Here is a 24,129-nt window from a genome sequence, read left to right on the forward strand (position 1 = left end):
GTGGTTTAGTCCCTGGGAGCTCAGGATGGGGGGCGGTTCTGGATGGTTAATATTGTTGTTCTTTCTATGGTGTTGCAAACAGTTTTAAACAAGTAGTATAGTATGAGTATAGTCATATATTTCACAATGAGTAGCAGTGTCTTGCTTTTCCTTGCCCATAGATTTCCCCCTCATTCACCTGCATGTGACTCAGCTCTAGGAAAAACAAAAACAAACAAACAAACAAAAAACAAAACAAAAAAAACACCCTCTTTTAGGTTAGTTCAAAGCTTACAAATCATTTACTCTGCCATCTGCTATGCGCCCCTCATGGATATTGTGTTTTCCTCAGATGCAACTACAGATTAGATTGACCTGGAGACTACATATCTGGGTATTTATACGTGGATATGAGGAGATATTTCAGTTGGGGTGACTAATGAAGTATATCTGTACAAAAGGAAAATGCAAAGCCACTTTAATTATTCCTGCAATGTATTTTCAGGTTTGCAGTAGACCCCCTCCCCCAATAAAAGTGCCCATTTCTTAACCCAAAATATTTTCCAGTTAAGTATTTATAAGTAGCCATACACATTTCTAAATAAAAAAATAGAAGTCTATTATTTTTAACATGTGCCTTAAATAGAATAACTACAATGTCAGTTCACTTGAAAACTTTGTCTAAAGCACCAAATTTTAAAACAAGTCCTCTGTCAATGACAGAAGGTTCCAGTGCAGTGCCTGTTTCATAATACCGTGTACAGCTGACTCTCTGCAGCTCAAGTTGCCAGCAAAGGCTGAACTGGAGCGTAAGTCCTTTGGTTAACAAATTCCCTCAAAACACCACCCGCCCCCCAACGTACAAAACCCCAGTAGCTGTAGTGATGTCATATCCGTTGTTCAGGTCTCCACACCTCTCAGCAATCACTCTCTTTATCCTTTTGAGTCAAAACTTTTGAGGTGGGTTGGCTGTCTAACAGAAGGGGAGAAGGTAGACCGGGGCGCACCAGGTGGAGGCGCTTCAGCACCTCGGCCAGCACCCGCGGCAGCCTGTCCCAGCCTTTTGAGCTCCAGGACTCCCCACTCTGAGATGCCTGCGGAATGATCGCCCCCCAGGGCGGCTGCCTCTGCTGCCGCTGCTGCTACTGCCGCTGCCGCCGCCGCCTCTGCCTCTTTCCACTCTTCTCTGACTGGCAGGCAGAAAGTGCAACTGACGTGGGAAAGGTCTCCGCAGTGAGTGAAGTGGCTACATAAAACAGAGTAAAGAGAGGCAAAAACCCACATCAGAATGCAGGCGAGGTCCAGCTTTCTCAACCTCCTTCTTCTGTCTTTACTTGCTGGATTAGATCCTTCCAAGGTAGGGGCAATATTTTGACTCGTTTAAAATAAATGTGCAAAATGTAACGACCTGATCAAGATGCGGGGGGGGATGTCCAAAACGACATGGGGGACTGTTCTTTCAGCGACCCTGTGGTGTCTAATGCATCCACGCTGCTTGGAAGATAACAAGGTGAACTATCAGAGGGCTAGCTTCTTAAGGTAGTGTCCTGGTGTGAGGGGGGAGGGACCAGAGTGAAGATAATGTACATGGGTAGCAGGCAATGCGGTTCTCCGGGGAATTTAGCTTATTCGCTGTCCAGCTGCTTAATGTTCTCTTTTGAAGTAGGACGGGCCATGCAAGGGAGTTTGCAGCAGAAACAATGCAGTTTATAAGCCTGTATTTGTGTTAGATGGTGAGCTGTCTCTTTGTTGAAAGCAGGGAAGCGTTTTCCAGCTGATGCTGGTCAATAATACTCCCATCGCCGATGTGCTGAGGTTTGTGTCCAAAACATAGGGGAGGCAGCTTGTAACCTAGGACAGAACAGCAAAGCTACACTCTGCATTGCCAAGAGACATCGTGAGAGGGACTTTATGTGTCTTTCCTTTTACTGAAAAAAAGATTAGGGAACCCCAAGGAAGTTCTGTGATCTGTGTTAGGAGACAGGAAGTAAGAAGCCTGTTAAACTAAGGAGGGCAATAGAAAGGATGAGTTACGATATAGCTGTGGAACTCTGTAAATTATCCAGCAATGAAAGTGAACGCTCAGCTTATCTGGTACAAAGCAGGGAGCGATGCAACTATGTTTTTAGCGATATGTGAGGAAAGCCTATATGGTCATTTCTGAGAGGCAAGCATTCGAAGAAAAACATAGTTCTCTAGAGTAAGGGATAAGGCAACTGCTAGAATAAGGTACGAAAAGCATTTATGATCTGCATACTTATTTGATGGACAGCAATGTGACATGATTGGGGAAATGATGCTGTATTCTAAAAGTCATCCAATACTGTGTTTTGAATTCTTTAAAATTATTTTATGAATTGACATTGCCTGTGTAATTAATGGAAACAATTAACTATAGCGAAGGTGTAACTAACTGTGATCTATTACTGGTTGTGATATTTCAAAGCCTACCCTAGTATATGATTAAAAAAAAGTATAATGGTATAATATTTTCACAGGCTTTTCATATAATAGGCTTTTCATATTTAATATTTAGAAAGATCTGAGAAAAATAAAACAATTTTATTCTAAACCTATAGTAGTCTTGACACTGACATTTTGAAAGCTTCAAACAGTGTGTGAGAGCCATGTTAACAAGCATAATGGTATATACTAAGGTATAGCTATTAAGCATTTTACACCAGATAAAACATCATTGTTTTGTTTATATATTATTTACTTTTCCCTTTATGTCCCTGCCCTCATAGTAGCATAATCCATTCTGCTTCTCATCTATCTAATTTAGAATATCTTATAAAATATACATCAAAAAACACAATTAACAAATTAGTACAGAATAAATTCTTGGACTTAAAATGGGCTATGGCTTTCTATGAGAATTTGAAACTGTGGGCTCTTAATGACAGCTGTATGATTGATTGGATAAGTCTGGGATCTTTAGTGTATAAATACAATCATTGTTTGCAGTTACTTCATAATATCTTATTACATATAGACTTGATTTCCCCAAATAAGCATTTCTGCTTTGGTTAATTTGATCTTTGTTAATTTTTATGACATATGATTATTCAGTGGTTTAAAACTTTCCAACTAGGTCAGTCTGAACTCTGAATGCCTGGTAGCACTGAGATGAGAAATCCGGGGGAGAAGAGAAACCTATCCACTTTTCAAACTGTGCTCAGTTTAAGATGTTTCAAAAGAGTATTAAAAGGCCATATCATGGCATTTTGTTCCATATTATATGAAATAACAGATAATATTAAAAACTTAATACTAAGTAATTTAATTTCCAAATGTTTTGGATTTGTCGAAAAAATATCATTTTTGTGAGAGCAAATAGAGCCCAATATTATGTTTCGCCAAACTATTTTTATTTAACAAGCTGTTAAACAAAATTAAATAAATCAAATAAAACATTCAAGTAGTAGCACTGGGTTGTCAAAATAATCGTCACCTCGTCTATGAACTTTATATGTCCTCAACTTTAATTTAGTTCTGACTAGGTTAAAAGTTTAGGGTTTTAAAGATCATGATTGTTGTAAAATTTACATGTGATGAAATTAAAATTTAGCAAGATAGTACCTCAGATGACTGCACTTTGGGGGGGTGCACCAACATTTCTTAAGAAATACCATTAAAATAACTAGAAATTCTAACCATATGCTGCTTGTATGTTGGAATAATACTATGCCAGCATACAATTAAAAAAAAACAAACTTATTTTTTGTGATTCTCTACCATCATGTACTCTGTGTTTACTAAAAATATCAAAATAATTATATATGGATGCAGGTAAAATGATACAATAGGAGATCTCTTGAAATTTGAAAATATTTTAAGGTATAAGTTTCTACCTACATCATCTAGCTCCATTCTACATCTCTCTGTGTTGTTTAACTTTTTAATAAATGATAATTTGCTATCACTAGGACCAATTCTGCCAACTCAACTATAAAAGACTATATATATGTGTGTGTGCGTGTGCGTGTGCGTGTGCGTGTGCGCGCGCGCGCGCGCGCGCGCGCGTGTGTGTGTGTGTGTGTGTGTGTGTGTGTGTGTGTGTGTGTGTGTGTATACCTGCTTTATGGATCCCCTGCCTTGTGATTGGAGTGTACTCCACATTTTGCATATACTAAATTTTGTTCTTCTCATCTAATGCACTACAGAATTGGAAAAATTAGCATTTCCTAGCCAAAGGGAGGCAATTTGCCACTAATTAGTTATTTGTATTTTTATATAAAAATATTGATTTTTCCTCCGTAAATGTATGCGAATTATATTTTCTTAATTAAAGTCTAATTAATAAGGTTCCAGATCCTTCTAGAAAAGCATAAACTCAAGAGCATATGTCATTACCTATTTTAAGAGGGGGCAATCAGTTCCATTGTAATAGAATTTCTAAATTATGGGGGATATCCATCATCCCCAACACACTAGTAAAATGTTAAACCTGAAACCTGTACAAGATTGCTTAATTTTCCCTTTCATGACAAAGGAGTGTATCTGAATAGGAAGTTCCTGACAGTGACTGCTAGATGGCTCTCTGTGCTTTTAAACTGAAGGCAGTGAGTTCAGTAATGACCTTGATAGGAGAGTGGGCTTCTTCACTCCTTTAGAAAAAAAGAAAATTAAACAGATCATTATTTGAACATTATAGCAAAACACAATACCCATGAATTTGAACCATAGAATGTTCTCCTCTGCAGTGCTGAAACATGATGATAGGATATGGTAAATATGTCAGAATAGGCTTCAAACAGAGCATTTATACTGAATCCCCACTTGGTGAACACTTCAAGCAGGTAACATGAGCTACATATTGTTGAGTTGGCTGGACTTCACAAAAAATATGTATTATATTATAAATATTTTGTAAAATGTACTTGCTAAGGGAATATTGCTTGAATTGAGGATGCATACAATCTTATCACTAAAACTAATAATGTTTTGAACTTAGCACCATGAAGCTAGTTCACGTCACAAACAGCAACTGTAACTATGATTCAGCAGTTATCATAGTACCAAACAGGCTTGCTCTATCCAAGACAGCAAAGCAATCAGGACTCTTACTCTAAACAATAAAATTCTGTGGAAGTCATATGAGTATAATGAGAACTAAGGAATTTTCAATAGTTCTATTGCTTAATGTTTCAAAGTGTCTATTCAAAATGATCAGCCTACATTAGAACAGAAGACATACTGATGGCGTTCGGCAAGACTATACAGTTACACACAAGAAACCATAATATTATAACTATCTAGAATTCAAGGTAACCCATCTATATTTTGAAAGAGCAATTCCCACTCTCACTTTGTCTAAGTCTTCTGTAACCTAATTGAACTTTCACTTTGGAAAAATAAATACTATTTCTTACTCTTCTTTCAGGAAAGTTGAAAAGGTTAAAATGGCGCAGATCACCTTAATTTTTTTCTCTTAAAAAGTTATTTCTTGTATCTTTCCAACTGGTTATTGTGTGTTCACTGCTCACTGTCAGAGGGAAGCACACACATTCTATTCCTTACTTTTCTCTTGATAATATGTGTATATCTTCATGACATTGTGGCGAAACATGATATGAAGACTCCTAATATGAAACTAGGAGCCAAGATATTCTTTTGTTTGTTCATGTATAGATACTTCTTCATATGGATATTGGCAGATACGCAAGGAGTGTTGCAATCATGCATTTGTCTGTGCCTCTGTGGTGATCAGAGGTTAATGTAGGGTATTTTCCTTGGTCATGCTTCACATGTTTTCTACTTAGGCATGGTTTTTTCACTGAACTCAGAGCTTGCTCATATGATTCAGATAGCTAGCCAGTTTGCCCAAGAAATTCTGTTTCTCCTGCCAGAGTGTGCTGAGGTTGCTGGCACCCAGGCGGTCCATCACATGAACATCAGAACTCGGGTCCTTAGACTTACACAGTAAATTAAATGCTTTCCTAACTTAACCAGTTCTCCAGATTAATATTCTCAAAGTATCTTCATTGCAGTCTAGAAAGGCCCTCTAATTCTATAATATTTGATAATTCATCAAGATTTTCTAGCTTTCCTTACATGGTATATTTAGTGAGATCACTACCTGAAGGGTCCTAAGGATGATCTTTTTACATAAAAGCATGTTGATGTTAGTGTTGTGTTTATAAATTAGAGCCTCCAGTTAGTTCATTTCCAGACCACAATCCTGTTCTTCCTTCTCTGCATATATGAGCTGTAAATTCAGACTTCTTTCCGGTCACCCTTCAAACTTGACAAGATCATTTATCTGCCCAGTGATTCTGAAGGCCAAACTATCATACTTTGGCCAAAATATGCCTTAAACAGCTCAATGGCTATGTTTTTATTGAAACATTTCCTTTAAAAAGCAAAATGAAAACTTATTTTCTCTCGAAATTAAAAAAAAAATTCTTCTTACTGAAAAGATGGAGGAGGCAAGTAAGAAGGCTCCACACCAAAAAGTCTGTGACTGACTTTTTCTAAGCGAGTGCATGTTTAAGATTATTAGAAAAAGCTCAATTTCTGTAATAAGGAAATGCACCAAGAAACTGGATAAAACTACACAATGAATAATAGGGAATGGCACCTGTCTTAATTGAGTGTTAAGTAATGAAAACTCTGTCTAAAAGCCACAAAAACTTAACTGGCAGTAGTGAAGCTAAGAACAGAGACAAGAAACAAATGGTTTTCTTGATGTTTGAGGTAAAGTTAGGTAATGGAGATAATAACCTATAAATCTACAGACATAAATAATACTTCCTTGTTGGTCTAAAGTACTCCAGTAATAGCAAAGGATATTTTAAATGCTACCCTTGTTTAAGTTGAAAATCCATGGTTAAGACGTGGTCCATAAACATTTTAGTACAACACATAAAGGGCCACTATCACTTGTTAGCTGAAGCCCTGCCAAAGCCTTACAAATACAGAGGCAGATGCACACAGCCAACCATTGGACTGAGCATGGTGTTCCTAATAAAGGAGTTAGAGAAAGAACTGAAGGCATTGAAGGGGTTTGCAACCCCATAGGAAGAACAACAATATCAACCAACCAGACCCCTCAGAGCTCCCAGGGACTAAGCCATCAACCAAGTAGTGCACATAGAGGGGCCCATGGCTCAAGTCACATATGTAGCAGAGGATTGCCTTGTTGGACATCATTGGGAGGAGAGGTCCTTGGGCCTATTAAGACTGGATAGATGCCCCAGTGTAGGGGAATTCGAGGGCGGGAAGGTGAGAGTGGGTGGGTGGGTGGAGGAACATCCTCACAGAAGTAGGGGGAGGGAGGGTGTATTAGGGGGTTTCTGGGAGTGGGAAAAACCAGGAAAGGGGATAACATTTGAAATGTAAATAAAGAAAATAGCCAATAAAAAATGCTTGAATATTTTCTTTAAATATAAAGTTAACACTGTGGTTGCGATATGTATTTATGATTTTGGTAGTTTGTTGCTTGTAGTATAGTACATTGAACCTAAATTATAAAATTATATAAAAATTATAAAATAATTTTTAAAATATATTTTAGGAGCTAGTGTGATGGCTTGGAGAGTAAGAATACTTACTGTATTAACATGAGGACCTGATTTGAATCCTCAGAATCCACATCCAAGCCCAACATGCCTGTACATGCCTGGTACTCCAAGTAAGAAGAGACAGGCAGACCCCACGCCAGCAGGCCAACTCAAGCAGCCTAACCAAGAAAGGGCAAGTTTTGAGTTTCATTATGATGACCTGTCTCAAAAGAATTAGCCAGAGAGAAGTAGGCTGGCCTCTATGTAGGCCAAACACACAATATGTAGCTTTTAAAATACATGTGTGATCTAGTATGAAGTAAGAGAAAGAGCATGAAATTATACAGATTATATTTTAATTCTTCACCATTAAACTTGTCCATAGTCAATTAACTGGGAGAATAGTTTATATATATACATATACATGTGTGTGTGTGTGTGTGTGTGTGTGTGTGTGTGTGTGTGTGTGTGTGTACTAATACATCAATGGAGCTTAAGGAATTGCAGATACTATTAATATATATTAAGATACATTTTTGTGGAATTGGTTGGTCGAATGTTTGCATTATGTTATTTAGGTCCTCAAAATTGCACAAGAATCTATATGCATGACACTGAGGGTCCCTGCCCCAAGTTGGTTTTGATTGGAAAATAAAGTTGCTTGTAGCCAGTGGCTGGGCAGATTCACTGACAAGGGGCTAGAGAGAGAGAGAAGAAGGTCTTTGAATTTTCTATACTGGGAAAAGAATAAGATCCAGGCTTGAGAGCTGCAGAAGAGAGAGCATACCAATCATGGACAAGCTGGGGAAGAGACGCCCCAGCCCCTCCCCATTAGGTCTAGGGCAGCAAAGATGGAATATAGATTTTAGTAAGTAACAACTCAGGAGGATCAGAAGGGAAGGTTTAACAATGTGGAAGTTTGGGAGTGGTCTAGCCATTGAGCTGTTTAAGGCATATTAAATATACGACCGGGTGTGTGTGTGTGTGTGTGTGTGTGTGTGTGTGTGTGTGTCTTTCATCGAGAATCCACAGCATTAGGGCACGTAGCAGTGAACTTGAGCCACCACCACAAGGGCAATTTGAAAAACATTAATCCCGTCCTGCTACAACATTTAAAGTGTATTATTACATGCAAATATTGTAATTCTGTCAATGGAAGTATAATCAAACCTATAGAACTGCATCTCATACAGTAAAGAATCACAATCTCTCTCGCGCTCCTCTGCCCTTGCTTTTGTTATCTTGTCTCAGCTTTCAGGAACACTAAATTTGTAAATAATTTCTCATACCCATACTACAGGTTTTTGTTTGTTTGTTTGTTTGTTCATTTGTTTGTTTGCTTTGTACTGATTTTTAAATTTTAACTATTTATTTATTTATTTATTTATTTATTTATTTATTTATTTTACACTCCAGATTTTATTGCCCTCCCAGTTCATCCTCCAACTGTTGCACATCCCATACCTCCTCCCTGCCCCAGTCTCCACGAGGATGTCCCCATCACCCACCACCCACCCCACCAGACTTCTAAACTCCCTGGGGCCTCCAGTCTCTTGAGGATTAGGTGCATCTTCTCTGACTGAACCCAGACCCAGCAGTCCTCTGCTGTATATGTGTTGGGGACCTCATATCAGCTGGTGGATGCTGCCTGTTTGGCGGTCCAGTGTCTGAGAGATCTCGGGGGTTCAGGTTAATTGAGACTGCTGGTCCTCTTTCACTTGAAGCTTATCTCACTGAAATCTACATTCTATTTCTCTCTCATAGGAGAAGAAAAGCAAGATCAAAAATTATTTCTTAAATTAAAAACTAGACCAAAGTATTTAAGCTAATTGTGGACAGAGAAACTAGATAAACAAATATAAAATAATATCTATAGTTTATTATGCTTTGTGCCCAATGTGTGAACAGTTGACTTTTGTGAACTCACAGTATGCCACCAATGCAGTAGTTACATATGTCGAAAGATGCTATGTGACATTAAAGAGGTGAGGAAAGAAGTTTTTCTCAGTTATAGAATCTAAAAATATTCAAGGCAACAAGGTCATGAGAAAGGATCACAATTACAAGAGGGTTGCTATGTCGATTTTTTTCTCCTCGTTCCTTCACTTGCACCTGTGTTTCTGAGTCTTTAATTGAGACTTATAGAAAGTTCTTGGCCTGATCTCGCCCCCTCAGTTTCTGTAATAACATTTCTGCCGATGCTGTTCATCAAACACTAAGTTCACTAGAGGACTGTATCACTCCATTCCTCTTTCCTCAACCTAACGTACATAAAGTATATGAAGAAAATAACCTACATAAAGTATATGAAACCCACTGAATAAGATTGCAGAATCTACTTGTGAAGAACTAGCACTGAAAAGATAATATCAATTCAAATTGCTTGCACACTGGACTATAATGAAATTGATATAACCTCAGCTACTTACTGTAGAACATTTTAGACATCGGACTAGAATTAAAACCAGTTCTCTGTAAAGCACGATGCAATTGTAATGGCATTAACAAATCATTTACAAAACTGTTATTGAAATATTTTTAAAAAGTTTTGCAGCTGAGCGCGGTGGAATGCATGTGTAATCCCCAGCACACAGGAGAACGGGAAACAAGAATTATGACTTCTACACCAGACTGGTATGATGTAGCCAGGCCCTGTCTCAAACAACATTTCACGCTGGCACAACAATAAAAATAAAATGCTTCCTAAGAATATTTATCTCTATTTTTTTGTGTGTGTGATTTCAAAAACAAGGTGCTGCAATGTTTTTAGCACAAGCCAGGCCTTCTGTCACTTGCAAACCAAACCTTCGGGAGAATAAAAATAAGCATATTGAGGAAGGTCCCTGTGCTGTGGGAATCATTCACACCTTGCCTCCAAAAGGGTTTTCTTTTCTTTTCTTTTTTTTTTTTTTTTTGCCAGTATGTCAACATTTTACCTAAGTTTACTACACAGCACAAACATCACATTTCCCATAAAGTTGCTTGGTATTCATTGCACTTTACAAAAAATAATCCCAATAATCTCAATAAAATGACATCTATTAAAATAAAGGACATACTTTATCTCTCTATGTGTCTATAGCTATTGACATTATATCTGTCACAGCAGAGAGGTAGGTGAGTAGGAATGTAATTTTTTTCTCCTCCCAAGTTTACATAAAAATTTCCAATGACTCTTTCAAGAAAGTCTTTACAGAAAAGTTATTATAGTTGTGATTGTATCTCCATTGTTAAATAATAAGGTGTTTGTCATATTATGTATCTTTCTGTGTGTATCTGTGTACACATGTGTGCACGTGTACACAGACCTGAGATTTAGTTGGTGTTTCCTTCAATTGCTGTCCACCTTATTTTGTGAGACAGATGTCTCACTGCAGCTGTGTCTCCTTCATTTGACTACATGAGACTGGCTGACAGGCAGATTTCAGGGCTTCCCCACCCCCACCCCTGCCCTGGTTCTGTCTCTCCAACATTGCAATGCCCTATATTTTATAGTGAGTTCTGGTGATGGAACTTAACTTCCATGGCAAATACTTCAACAACTAAGCCAAATATACTCTCAAAATCCTCCCCATCCAAATCCTAAGGGCAGCCTCTGTGCTTTATGTCTTGGTCACTCTTTTCCCTGTGCTATCTGATAACTCTGTCCGCTATTTTCCCATGTATTCAGGACTTTCTCAATGAACAAACAAATACATTAATTGAGAAATTCAAAGCACGGTCCAAAAAAGGAGTTAGTCATGTAAGAAGGATTCTGATTCTTACGACAAAACAAGGCAAGAGTCTTAAAACCCAGTTTCTTCAATAGCAGACTTGTCTAGGAATGTTTTCAGACCCCTCGCAGATGTAACAACTAAGAGTGATTTACTTCAGATTGTTCTTTACATCTGACATTGCTATTTATCTATATTCCTCTATGGAAGGCATGTTTTTGCCACATGGGACTTGCCCTTGTGATTGTACACTTTTCTCACGTGAATCCTCCTTACCCTCAGAGTATAAATTGTCTGATACTCAGTAAAGTTGCCTATAGCATGAGACTTTAGTATGCCTCTTGTACCAGCTCTGCTGTACCAAGTCCTACTGCTTCTCGAACCGTGAACAAAGGAATGGCTAAGTGTTTTTAAAATTCTGTTTTAAATGGTATATGGCTGTCATATCCATTTCAGTCAACTCTCCTATTTGATCAGATACTAATTATGAGGAAAGACTGATTTTAGGACTTTTGTTTTAAAGAAATTTTTTACAAGCTTTTCTTGACTAATGCTGAAAAATATTGTCTCTTTAAAGTTTTTATTACCTTAGCACGGGTTCTCTGTTGGGCATCACTCTATGTTCCTGTGGCTTTGTCTTCTTGTTTAATGTGCAGCAGTGTCAGTGTTTGAATATTTTCTTATCCCTTGCTTTTTTTATTTCAAAAATGTCTATTTTGTTTACATGGGTTATAAATTTAAATATTTGATATGAAAATGTGTATGTGAATGCATGTATGTGTGTGTGTGTGTGTGTGTGTGTGTGTGTGTGTGTGTGTGTGTGTGTGTGTATTTCTTATGGCTGTTCTTAGCTTATATAATGTCTGACTTTTGATAATTGAACACATTACTAATAGCTTCAAAGTCTAGTCTGTTGAAGTGATTCTCAAACTTTATGCTCCTGCAATGTAGGACCTCGGTTGGGCATCTAATTTAAGACCAAGCTTCTCTGATCTCACTGAGTCTAGGACCACTATAAAACATCGTAGCTAATTATTAAAGAAGTAGGTATGGTAATGTGTATGTATCTGAGTTATAACTCACTAATATCAGATAACACAAGCTTTCTCATTAACTCTGTAGGATAAAATGCCCTGAAATGATAAACCAGTAATAAAGTTGTTTAAACATCACAAATCAAGAGCCAGCTATCTAGATAACCCCAAAGGAGGGCATGAATTAAATAAACAATCTTTTTAGTTTTTCCAACCAAGTTGAAGACGATTAAGAAGCATCATCCCATCGTTATTTAAGTAGCATTGCTAGAGGGAGCAATTCCAGATGGCAGGATTTCTTCAAATAGACACTCTAAAGTGTTGGTACACTGGTGACAAAATGCCACTGGCGAACTATTGGCTTACAGAAGATGCCGTCACATCTGGGAATGATCCATCTCTATTGATGTGTAAGAAATTACCTCTCTGGAATTAGTAGCACTGATTCCTACCTTTACTCTTAAAGATATTAGTACCATAACGCACCGATGAGGGCTAACTCATTACAGGTCTAACTATTTGATCTAAAATGAAAACTAGAACTTAGGTTTAGGCAAGTGGATGAAACTAGAAAATATCATTCTGAGTGAGGTAACCCAATCACAAAAGAACACACATGATATGCAGTCACCGATAAGTGGATGTTAGCCCAAAAGCTCGGAACACCCAAGATACAATTCACAGACTACATGGCACTCAAGAACAAGGAAGACTAAAGTGTGGGTGCTTCAGTCCTTCTTAGAAGGGGGAACAAAATACTCACGGGAACAAATAGGGAGACAAAGTGTAGAGCAGAGACTGAAGGAAAGGCCATTCAGAGACTGCCTCATCTGGGGAGCCATCCCATATACAGTCACCAAACCCAGACACTATTGTGGATGCCAACAAGTGCTTGCTCAAAGGAGTCTGATATATCTGTCCCCTGAGAGGCTCTGCCAGAGCCTGACAAATGCAGAGGTGGATACGCTCAGTCAACCATTGTAGGGAGCACAGGGTCCCCAATGGAGTAGTTAGGGAAAGGACTGAAACTGCTGAAGGGCTTTGTAACTCCATAGAAGAACAACATTATCAACCAACCAGGGCCCCCAGAGCTCCCAGGGACTAAGCCACCAACCGAGGAGTACACATGAAGGGATCCATGACTCCAGCCACACAGGTAGTAGAGGATGGCCTTTTCAGGCATCAATGGGGGAAGAGGCCGTTGGTCGTATGAAGGCTTGATGGATGCCCCAGTGTAGGGTAATTCGAGGGTGGGAAGGCAGGAGTGCATTGATAGGGGAACACCCTCACAGAAGCAGGTGGAAGGGGGATGGAATAGGGGGTTTTGGGGGGACCTGGAAAGGGGATAACATTTGAGATGTAAATAAAGAAAATATCCAATAAAAAAATTTAAAGGGAAGCAATGCAATTATCAATCAATTTATGTATAGCAGAGAAATAAAAGTAAGCAGAATTAAACACAGAGGAAATAGGAAGTGCTTACCATAAGAGCTGATGCATTCTGTGCTTGCATTCCTTGGAAATCACTGCAGCAGGGAGACTGATAGGAACTTTGGGTCTGCCTGGGTTACCAAGTGACTTCCATCCAGGCCAACAGTAGAGAGAGGGTGAGGAAAACTGGGAGGAGAAATGGAAAGATGACTTGCGGCAGGGGCTTCTTTATACCTGGTGAGGGATGGATTGCTTGAAACCCTTACATGTTTATACAGACACAAGCACCCCCCACCCATGACAACTACTTCCCCATACCAACACCAAGCATTCACATTATATTCAGTAATCTGAAACATGACTGCTCCTCACTCCTTGTGAATATTCGCCTTTGGAGGGAAGTTATGGCCGTTCAGCTAACCTCTGCTATTTCCTAGCAAGGAGAAATAGAAGGCAGAATTAAATGAATTCACAGTTAAGCACATTTTCTCTTTCCTATTTGCATCTTGATTTGCAAAGAATGGAGCAGTAAAAACTGAATTACATCGTGTCCATTCGTACATAATCATGTTGGTAAAGCATGTTTTTTTCCCTCTCTCAAGAGGTTCAACAAAATTAGTATTAATTTAGCATATAAAATGAAGATAATGGAAGAGAAGCAACCATATCAAAGAGAATTGCATACATTAAGCAGAAAACAGGAAAGTTATGGCAGAGTAAATCAATGTGAAATTAGTAGTGAAGAAAGCTGGGCTTGAAACCACCTCTGGAAAAGTCTACTAATCTTGTTTTGGGGAACCTATGAAAATCTTGACTGGTTCAGTTCTCTGCAGCAAAAAGAAAAATGTGCACATTAAATTACAAAATATCATCTTTAATAAACATATAAATATTAACTCTTAATGAACTCTCAGTTCATCTTCATTGCACACTCCTTTTGCCTCAGCCTCCCAGAGTATTTAAATTAAAACAGAAAATAAGAACTTTCTAATATTTCCAAAACAATTTGAGATAAATGATCATAAAATCTTTATAAATGTACTATATATGTATATGTATATACACAACAATATTAACAAATGAGACCTCAAGCTATGTTAAATATTTGACTGTTTTATCCTGTATTCTTCCATTTCATCAGTTTTTGGAAATTCATTTGGAAGATAAATGAGTGACTGACATAATGTTACTGCTGCCTTCATCTACCAAGACTAAAACAAATGACACATTGATAAAGGGACAGGGAGAACCCATTGATTTCAATTCTGTATTCCAAAGTGGCTCTGATAAAGGCTCTTACCACATAAGCCTCCATACCTGAGTTTGAAGCTCAATATTCACAGTGGAAGGAGAGAAGCTCCTCTCTAGAGCTTTTCTCTGATTTTCACATGCATACACATGTATACACTTATAAGTAAAATATACTAATATGATAAAAACACAGATCCTATCATATCAAACATTTACCCTTGCTTCGTATATGTTTCTCACATTACAAGATGAGACAGCATCTGAGATATAATATTTACTCTTAGTCAGATATAATTAGAACATTCTTCTCAAACTGAAGCATAACTTTCAAAGATTTTTCTTTACTACCAACTCATTTTGCTTATTTTTGGTAAATATGATGGGGGAAGAATTCACATTGTCTGTATCAGACACAACTCTCCCAACATACAATGATGTTGAGAAGTTAAGTTCTCATATCTGTGTCTGTGTTCTTTTAGATAGTTAAAGGTGATCTGTACACAAGGATAAACTGAAAATCCGACTTACACATTCTCCTGCCATGGCATGTACTTTTAGAAAGTGCGCATACACACACACACACACACACACACACACATACACACTGAAATTTTAAAAATGAACTGAGTGATTGCCATTTAATTTCTTTGTGCTGAAAGGGAGCTTCTCAAAGCATTCGATGACAAATGATTTACATCAGTTTTCTCATCTCATGTGAAGATCATGGGCTGGGCTGTGACTCAGTACCAGAACAACTGTGCCTTCCTCATCTTCCACTTATCAGGCAAAATCTGATTAAACAACTATCAGTAGCTAGTCTCTAAAATAATGTATTTAGGGGAAAATATGTTGCCAAGGACAGACCCAGGAAGCATTTGGGAACTGCTTAGCCACATTCCACAAAGTGTGTATAGGCTGTAGACCTTATGTAGGCTTCTTTCTTTAATATCACCAAAAAAGAAAAACACACACACTCACACAAAACACAAAAAATGAACAAACAAACAAACAAAAAACAACAACAAATCATTTTTTTGTTTAGGTAGTTTATTTAATGTAAATCTTTTTAGATCATTTTTAAACTTCAAAAATATATACATTTGGAGCTAGAGGTAGCTGAGAGGCTAAGAGTACTTGTTCCTCTTGCAAAGGACTCACATAGTGCCGCCCAAACACCTGTAACTATAACTCTAGTTCCTAAGGTCCAATTCACTCTTATGACCACCATGAGTACTGTATGCATGTTTTCTATGAACGTACATGTAAATGAAACATACATACACATAAAATAAAGACAAATACATTTTTGAAAATATAAAGTGAAGAAAACCATTACTCTTTCAAATAGTGCTTTACAATAATTTCACTTATCACATGTGATAGACAATTTTAATTCACTCTAAAACAAATGATCATAAGGACCCATGTTTCACAGGTGGGATTTTGGTTAAGGGCATATATTTGCTACAGTCTTAGAGCCCATCATATTTTAAACTGTAGGATCATCATAAGTTTTCATGTATTTGGACAAAATAAGGTTTCTTATGGCAGAGAATTGTATAGTACACAAGGAGATATTAAGATAGTAAAAGATATTCTATGGGAAGAGATGCCTAAAGAAAGATATCTTGGGCAATGAAGATGAGATAGGCTAATGCAATACAAGGAAACTGCACATAGGAAGTCACAGAGGATTAAAATAGCATGAGGAGGAATGAAGATCTTTTCTCTGTGACTTGAATTCTGCTATTCCTCACTATGTCAAAGCAGACGTTGATGCAGATGGAAAGGAAGAGAACTTTTAGTGATATTAAAATGGGAAAGAAATTATTGAAGACAAGATTCACAGATTCACATCATATAAAAAAATCTTTGTGAAGATCAATTATCTTAAATTCAAACAAGATGGGAGCTGAAATAAATGGGACATAAGTTAGTGGTATTATGTGAAATGTTCAGGGAAAAAAAACCCAATGTATAAATGTTGTGCGTATGCATAAAGGGCACAGAAAGAAAATGTTAAGAGAGAAGATACGATGACAGAAGCAAATTTTCTCATATGATTATGATGGCTCACATGACCCAAGATCCTCAGCTGGCCAGATGGAGTTACAGGAAAGTTGCCAGTAAGTTCTAGTGAGAAATTTCACAGATTCCAGATACAGGAAGAGACAAGCTTTCAGTTCTGTTTGGAGTCAGGAATAGCTGAGGATCAGCTCAAAGAACTCACTAAGTTATAACTATCACTTGGTGTGTTTGTTCTAACAAGTCTTCAATACACTGAGTGCGGTCAATTCACATTAAGTAGGACAATCTTTTATATCAGACTTTCTACTCCAAATAGTACTCTTATCTAGAAGCAGTCTCACAGACTTCTTCATTGTAATGTCTCACAAACTCTCTGTGCAGTAGATTATTGCTAAGCCTAATTAATACATAAAATTAGCTATGACACTAGGAATGTGAAACTTTATCTATACACCTGTATAACCAAGGGTGACTATAATATCCTCTTACTATATTCCTAATTAGTTAACTTTGTAACCACCTATCTCTTTCAGTCATCAATTATTTTTTATCTTATGTTAATATCTCTGTGATCCCTTTGAGATTGTTTGTATCTGTCCTGTCGAAATCCTGCTGGTTGGATTTTCATGACATGCTTAGCTGGAATATACTACTGTGTTCTGCATCTACTCATCAAAATGAAACTCAGTTACTTAATGTGCTAGTCAGAGCAGAAGAGATGGTTCACTTATTACGAGAATATGCTGCTCTCAGAGTACCATTTTTTCACAGAGAAACACACACATATACATGTGATAAACATGTATGCAGATAGATACATAGATGGATAAATATACAGATATAGATGTAGATCTATAGATATATATGTGTATATAAACTCAAAATATATTACTTAATCACTAAAGGCATCACATATCACTTCATGACAAAGTTTCTTTTGTTTTGCTCCTATCTAGTTATGAAATGAACCTATTAGATGAACCCTTAAGTTTGCTATCACGAAAATTTTGGTCTACCTGCATGTTGGTTTTTTGATCCTATATCCAATGGTATATCAGTGTTGATTTTTTGTGAACCAAAAGAAAATTATTTAATTTTACTTTTTTCTCAATTTCCATGTGTGTTAACTTTGAAAGTTCTTCTATTATCTCAAAAATGATAAAAAGTTCTATTGTAACATCAAAATTGTGAGTTGTTAGTTACAGCCACCCGAACTAAGCTGATATGATTTGTACAAATTTGAGTTATACAAATTTGCTATAGAAGCTTGATGCCAATATCCTGTTCAGCCCCCAAATCAACTTTTCAGTGCTAATTTTAGATCGTCTGTCATAAATCTGGCAGTACTAAAATCTAAGGACATAGAAGTAATCAACAAAACACAAGTGTCTGCCTTCAAAAAAACTTTGGAGTTGTCAAAAATGAACCAAGAAAAGGAGCAAGTTGTACATGAAATATTAGCACTTTGTGTGGTAAAAGGTGTAAGAAGCAAAGCTCACTGGGTGATAGGAACAAATGATCAGAGTAGACTAAACAAATGATCAGTGAATGTAATATTTCAGCAAACAAAGAGAAAGATGCACAAAGATAAGTATGAACAATAACCTTTCAGGAGAAAAACAGCTTTGAGTTCAGATTCAATGAAGCACAGGTGTATGTGTCATCTTTGTGTAAAGACAAGGTATCAAGAAAACATCAAGTGAATGAGAGAAAGGAGGCTGCCAGGAATAGAGAAGTGAGAGTCAACAGATCAACCAGGTGGATACCTGCAGATATCTTTATAGATTCTGAACTCAATGGGAGACTATCCAGAGGGGTATGAGATTAGTGATGAGATGTTGTATAGTGAATGTGTTAAAAAAAAAAATCTTGCTTGCGATGAAAGTGATGTAATTTGAATGGCAAGGAAGGATTAGAGAAAGGAATGCAGTAACAAGGTAAATAGAGAAGCTAGCTACAGGATCTGGCATCAACTCCCACTTTTATGGCTTGAGCAACAAGACAGAACTGTTTCTTGACATTGAAAATGATGGCATAGAAGTGTGGTTGTTTGAATGTGTTAGGACCCAATAGACTCAGATGTTTGGATGTTTGACCCACAAGGAATGACACTATTAAGAGGTGTGGCCTTGTTGGAGGGAGTGTATCACTGTTGAGGTGGGCTTTGAGGTCTCTTATGCCTAAGTTCCACCCAGTGTGAAGTCTGAGCTTCATTCTGGCTGCCTGAAGAAGACAGGCTTTTTTTGCTGCCTGAGGATCAAGTTGTAGAACTATGGGCTCCTTTACCACCATATCTGCCTGCGTGTTGCCATGGTCTCCACCATGATGATAATGAACTGAACCACTGAAACTGTAAGGCAGACCTAATTAAATGCTTTTATACTAGTTTCCTTGGCCATGGTGTCTCTTCACAGCAAGGCAAACTGTAACTAAAATGAGCTAATGAGTTTGATTGTGGACATGTAGGTCTGAAAAGACTCTGGCACTAAGATGACATCCTTATCTTAATAACCCATAACACAGTGTTCCCTAAAACAGAAGCAATTGAAGAAAATATACTTAAATAATAAGACATCCTGAGAGATACTCTTTGCAGAGGAAAAAAATTGAGTATAGTTGGAGAATATTATACCAATAGAAAAGTTTGTTTAGTTTCATGTCTTCAGTGGGATAAAAAATATCATGTTAAAATGATGCTTTAGTGAATGCTTATTTTTCTATGAGGACACAGAGCTTCTTGCATGGGAACAGGTGAGGAAAATATGAATCATAAATAGGGTCAGAGCTTAGAGAAGGACATGCAAACACATGGATACTCCCCAGTGGTGTGTTTCACCTTCTCAGAGAAAAAAGGCAGCAAATTCGGTAGCCAAGTCTGAGAATGAGTTATTACAAAGAAAAGAGAATGGTGTGAAAATGAAAATTAACACTGAGAAATTTTCCATGGGCAAGCTCAGTGATAGAATGAGGGAAAGAGTCCTTTGGGGAAGATGTGTACTCAGTAAAGGATCAGGTGTCAGTAAGAGCTAAAGAGAAGCAAATTTAAGAGGAACTATTAGGTGTTAAGGAATGTCACTGATACTAGATTGTGAGCTTCTCACATATTGCATCCTGCAATTAATCAACATTTAAACTGTGTGTGTTTGTGTGTGTGTGTGTGTGTGTGTGTGTGTAGAAAACAAGCCTGTGTTGTCTTCAGTATCTAATTATCTTTCTTACTGACTTATGCAGAGGTTTGTGTGGCCAAGTTCTCTTTTGATCTGGAAAATGTACAAAAACCTTAAACTCACTGGAGGAAATCCAGCGCCTTTTTGAAAGAAAGCAAAAGAGAATCACTCCTCGGCTTTTCACTCTGGGCTAAAATTATCCTAGATGGCCAGGGACATACAGAAGTGATTGCCCTGCTGTGAGGACTTGGAAGTAGACATGAGTAGGGAAGACGGGCGTAGCTGACAACAGATAAGTTATATATATTAAACATATTGTCAAAATGCTACTCAAAAACTTTCATTAGGCAAATTTTCAAGTCAAAAATTTGTACTATCAATTGTTGTAGGAGCAGTCACCTGCATCTTACAACAATCCCACAATCAAGATAACTTACAGTTTCAAGGACCAAACCCACACAAGATCTCACATTTACTTCTTTCATAAATCTTAAGGCAAAAATTAAAATCTAATTTTACCTTAGTATATTAATGGAAATAAATATGAGGTTCATTATAGCTAACGATTTATTCCTGTTCTAGCATATGCCTAAGGAAACATGGCTCACATAAGGCTCTTTATTATATGATGTCTTTCTAATTAGATACGAAACACAAAGGAAAAATGTTAAGTTTAGTTTTATATGGTTATAGCTTACTGTGGGATAGCATTTTAATTGAGTAAAAAAATATACATGATATTAAAATGTTGGCCAATAATCAGAAAACAGAAAAAATTTTGTATCTGTCTGTGGTACAAATAAATGTCTAGTGTTAAAAAACAAAAGTTTATGGAATGCTTGGCCCTAAACAGGGCATCTTCTTCCCATGAACTGGAGACTGTTGTAAAGAGGGTGTAAAAGATTCTTGTAAGAACAAAGGCAGAGGATGGCTACAAGAAAACAGTGTTTCCAGAGAGCAGTGCAGTTTTGCACATATGAACTCATAGCAGGCTCGAGACTTGGGCAAGTTTGGGCAAGAGAAAATCTCGACAAAGGAAGGGGAGATGATTAAAAAGTTTCATCTTTAACTGAAGACCTATTGATATAGATGCTGAGAGAGAGACAAAAAGAGAGAGAGACAGAGACAGAGAGACAGACAAACAAAGACAAACAGACAGAGACACACAGAGAGACAGACAGACAGATATTTTTAAGAATATGATCTGTGGTAAAAAAAAAAATTGCATTCCTGTAGGAGGGTATAAATCCAAAGTTTATATATAGACCAAAAAAATTAGAGTTGACAGGTTTAAAAAAAAAAGACACAGTGTTGATTGTGTAATGGAGGGAGAGTACTGTCTGGATGATGTGGAGTGGAGGGGTGGATATGATCCAATTATATATAAAAAAAATCTTTAAATAAGAAAGCATGATAATGTCAATTACAAGAAAGCAAAACTTTTAACAACCAAACCTATGTAGGAATTGTAGAGTGAGACCTTGGTTATTTTCTTATTATATTACTTTTAATAATTTTCTTTGAGTTATTGCCTACTAGGGATCTTTAGAATATATTTAAATTATATTTTATTATCAAATTATCCATCTGATGAAGTAAACATGAAAGATCAAAAATTGTTTTCTTGAGTAATCTTTCTGTTGAAATCTTGTTACCTAATAAAAATTATGTCTTTTCTTTCTTGCTTCCTTTATGACAATAAAATGTAATCTTTAACCTCTGTCACAGTTATTATATGGTTCACATGATAGGAAATTGTAGTAAATAACTTTCATTGTTTGAAACTGGAAAAAAAATAACTTGTCTCACTTGAAGCATGTTACTTTTCTCCAAATCACACATTTCTCAGTAAGATAACTGAGAAAAACTGTGACCTTCATGGATTGAGTTACATGGTAGTTCTAGCAATTTGAAAGGTTCCATCTAAGCAAGCAGGCACTTGCTTTTCAGTAAATTAATACTAAATATGTGGGTTATATAGCATATTCTACTACATAATTGGCACTCTAAGGACTCTCGCTGATATTATTTTTTCAGGTAATGACTAGATATAGTTTTTGAGATGTTAATATATGATGAGCAGGAGAGATAGAAATTGAAATAATGAATTCTGTCATTTTACTTAAAATATTATGTAGTAGTAACTCATGTCTAAAGAGCCCAGAATAAACACTAATGTTGCTTTTTATGTGTTTTTTAAAAATGATTCATTTCTTTTTTTATTTTATGGTTATTTATGTTTTGCCTGCATGTACATTTGTGTGAGCATGTTGGATCTACTGAATCTGGACTTACAGACAGTTGTGAACTACCATGTGGATATTGGGCATTGGACGCGGGTCCTCTACAAGAGCAGCCAGTGCTCTTAACCTTTCAGCCATTTCTCTACCTCCAACACTAAAGTTTGTAACAATGACCATATCAGGTAGATTATTCTTCACAATATATACACAAGTAAGCCGGATTTGTTAAAATGGGGAGGTGGGGTAAGGAAAACAATAACAAGCAGATTAGAATTTACCATGTTATTTCTGTTTAAATTCAAAATCTGCACAAGTGTGTTAACAATGAACTGATTCCTTTCTTAGCCACAATGGAACAAACAGCACCAGACACACACTCCCATTTTATAAATTGCTAATAGAGATCAAAGACAAGCAGAAGATTTTTAAAAATAATTTGCAAAACACAAGAAAATCAAGAAGAAAGAAGACCAATGCGTGGATACTTCATTCCTCCCTAGAATAGGGAACAAAATACCCATGGAAGGACTTATAGAGACAAAGTTTGGAGCTGAGACGAAAGGATGGACTATCCAGAGACTGCCCCACCCGGAGGTCCATCCCATAATCAGCCACAAAATGTTGATACTGTTGCATATGCCAGCAAGATTTTGCTGAAAGAACCCTGATATATTTGTCTCTTGTGAGGCTATGCCAGTGCCTGGCAAATACAGAAGTGGATGCTCACAGTCATCTATAGGATGGATCACAGGGCCCCCAATGGAGGAGCTAGAGAAAGTACCCAAGGAGCTGAAGGGGTCTGCAACCCTATAGGGGGAACAACAATATGAACTAATCAGTACCCCCAGAGCTCGTGTCTCTAGCTGCATATGTAGCAGAAGATGGCCTAGTCAGCCACCAAGAGGAAGAGAGGCTCCTGGGTCTTGCAAACTTTATATGCCCCAGTACAGGAGAACACCAAGGCCAAGATATGGGAGTGAGTGAGTAGGGGAGCAGGACAGGGGGAGGGTATAGGGGACCTTTGGGATAGCATTCAAAATGTAAATGAAGAAAATAATAAAAAATTTTTTAAAAATCTCTTAGTGGGTGAGATTAAATTGTCAGACTCAGTAGTGTATCTAACCATTATTCAAATTTCTGCCAAAGGAGAATTTTTTGACTGTAGTGAAAGCAAGACAAGTCAGTCCTGTGACTGAAATGTAGAAATTATAATAGAGGCAACTGAAGATGCTGGGTGTATATTCAGGGTCACTGAGCAAAAGTGGGCTCAGAATCACACAGGAGAAAGAAACCTATGCCTAAGAAATGGCATGTGTGAGTTATTAAATCAAGATCCTATACAGAATCTAAAGAATACAAGATAATAATATTCAACAGTATATCAGAGAGGGGTAGCGGAGAGGAGAGGTGGGGGAGTAACATAGGCAAGAAGAATACAAAAGCCGACAACAGAAAGGAACTGATAGTCCCATGTTGACCTTTGTAGAACTCAATACCAAAACATCACTTATAAACCTAATGATCTCTAGAGACCGTATTTATATAACTTATGAAGTTATATGAATTTCCTTAACTTGATTTTGTATCTGATGCTAGATCTTTCTACCAATATGAATTGTTTAACAGTTATTACATTGTAATTTTTATGAGTCCTCTGTGTATTTACTTAAAAGCGTTGTTATTTTACCAAAACATCAGAGGATTTTTCTCTGAAAGTAGCTTTTCTTTTTCTCTTTGAAGCTTTGACCACACAGCTTAACTCTTCACTGCTTCTCACA

The 24,129-nt window shown here is 37.2% G+C and overlaps 1 protein-coding gene across 3 annotated transcripts in view; it reads left to right on the forward strand.

Annotated features, from left to right (window-relative positions):
- Positions 1-862: 862 nt before the first annotated feature.
- Positions 863-24,129, forward strand: part of Olfm3 (olfactomedin 3) — a 221,687-nt gene continuing 198,420 nt past the window's right edge. Inside the window, exon 1 of one of the 3 annotated variants that reach the window (NM_153458.3) lies at positions 863-1,336. In NM_153458.3, coding sequence (NP_703188.1) covers positions 1,268-1,336 — 69 coding nt within the window. In that variant the 5' untranslated portion in view covers positions 863-1,267. Of the gene's footprint in view, positions 1,337-1,419; positions 1,490-24,129 lie in introns of those variants that run through there. The other 2 variants (XM_006501418.2, NM_001286750.1) reach the window with 2 other exon arrangements.

Source organism: Mus musculus, chromosome 3 (genome assembly GCF_000001635.26).
Source record: "Mus musculus strain C57BL/6J chromosome 3, GRCm38.p6 C57BL/6J".
Lineage (NCBI taxonomy): Eukaryota > Metazoa > Chordata > Mammalia > Rodentia > Muridae > Mus > Mus musculus.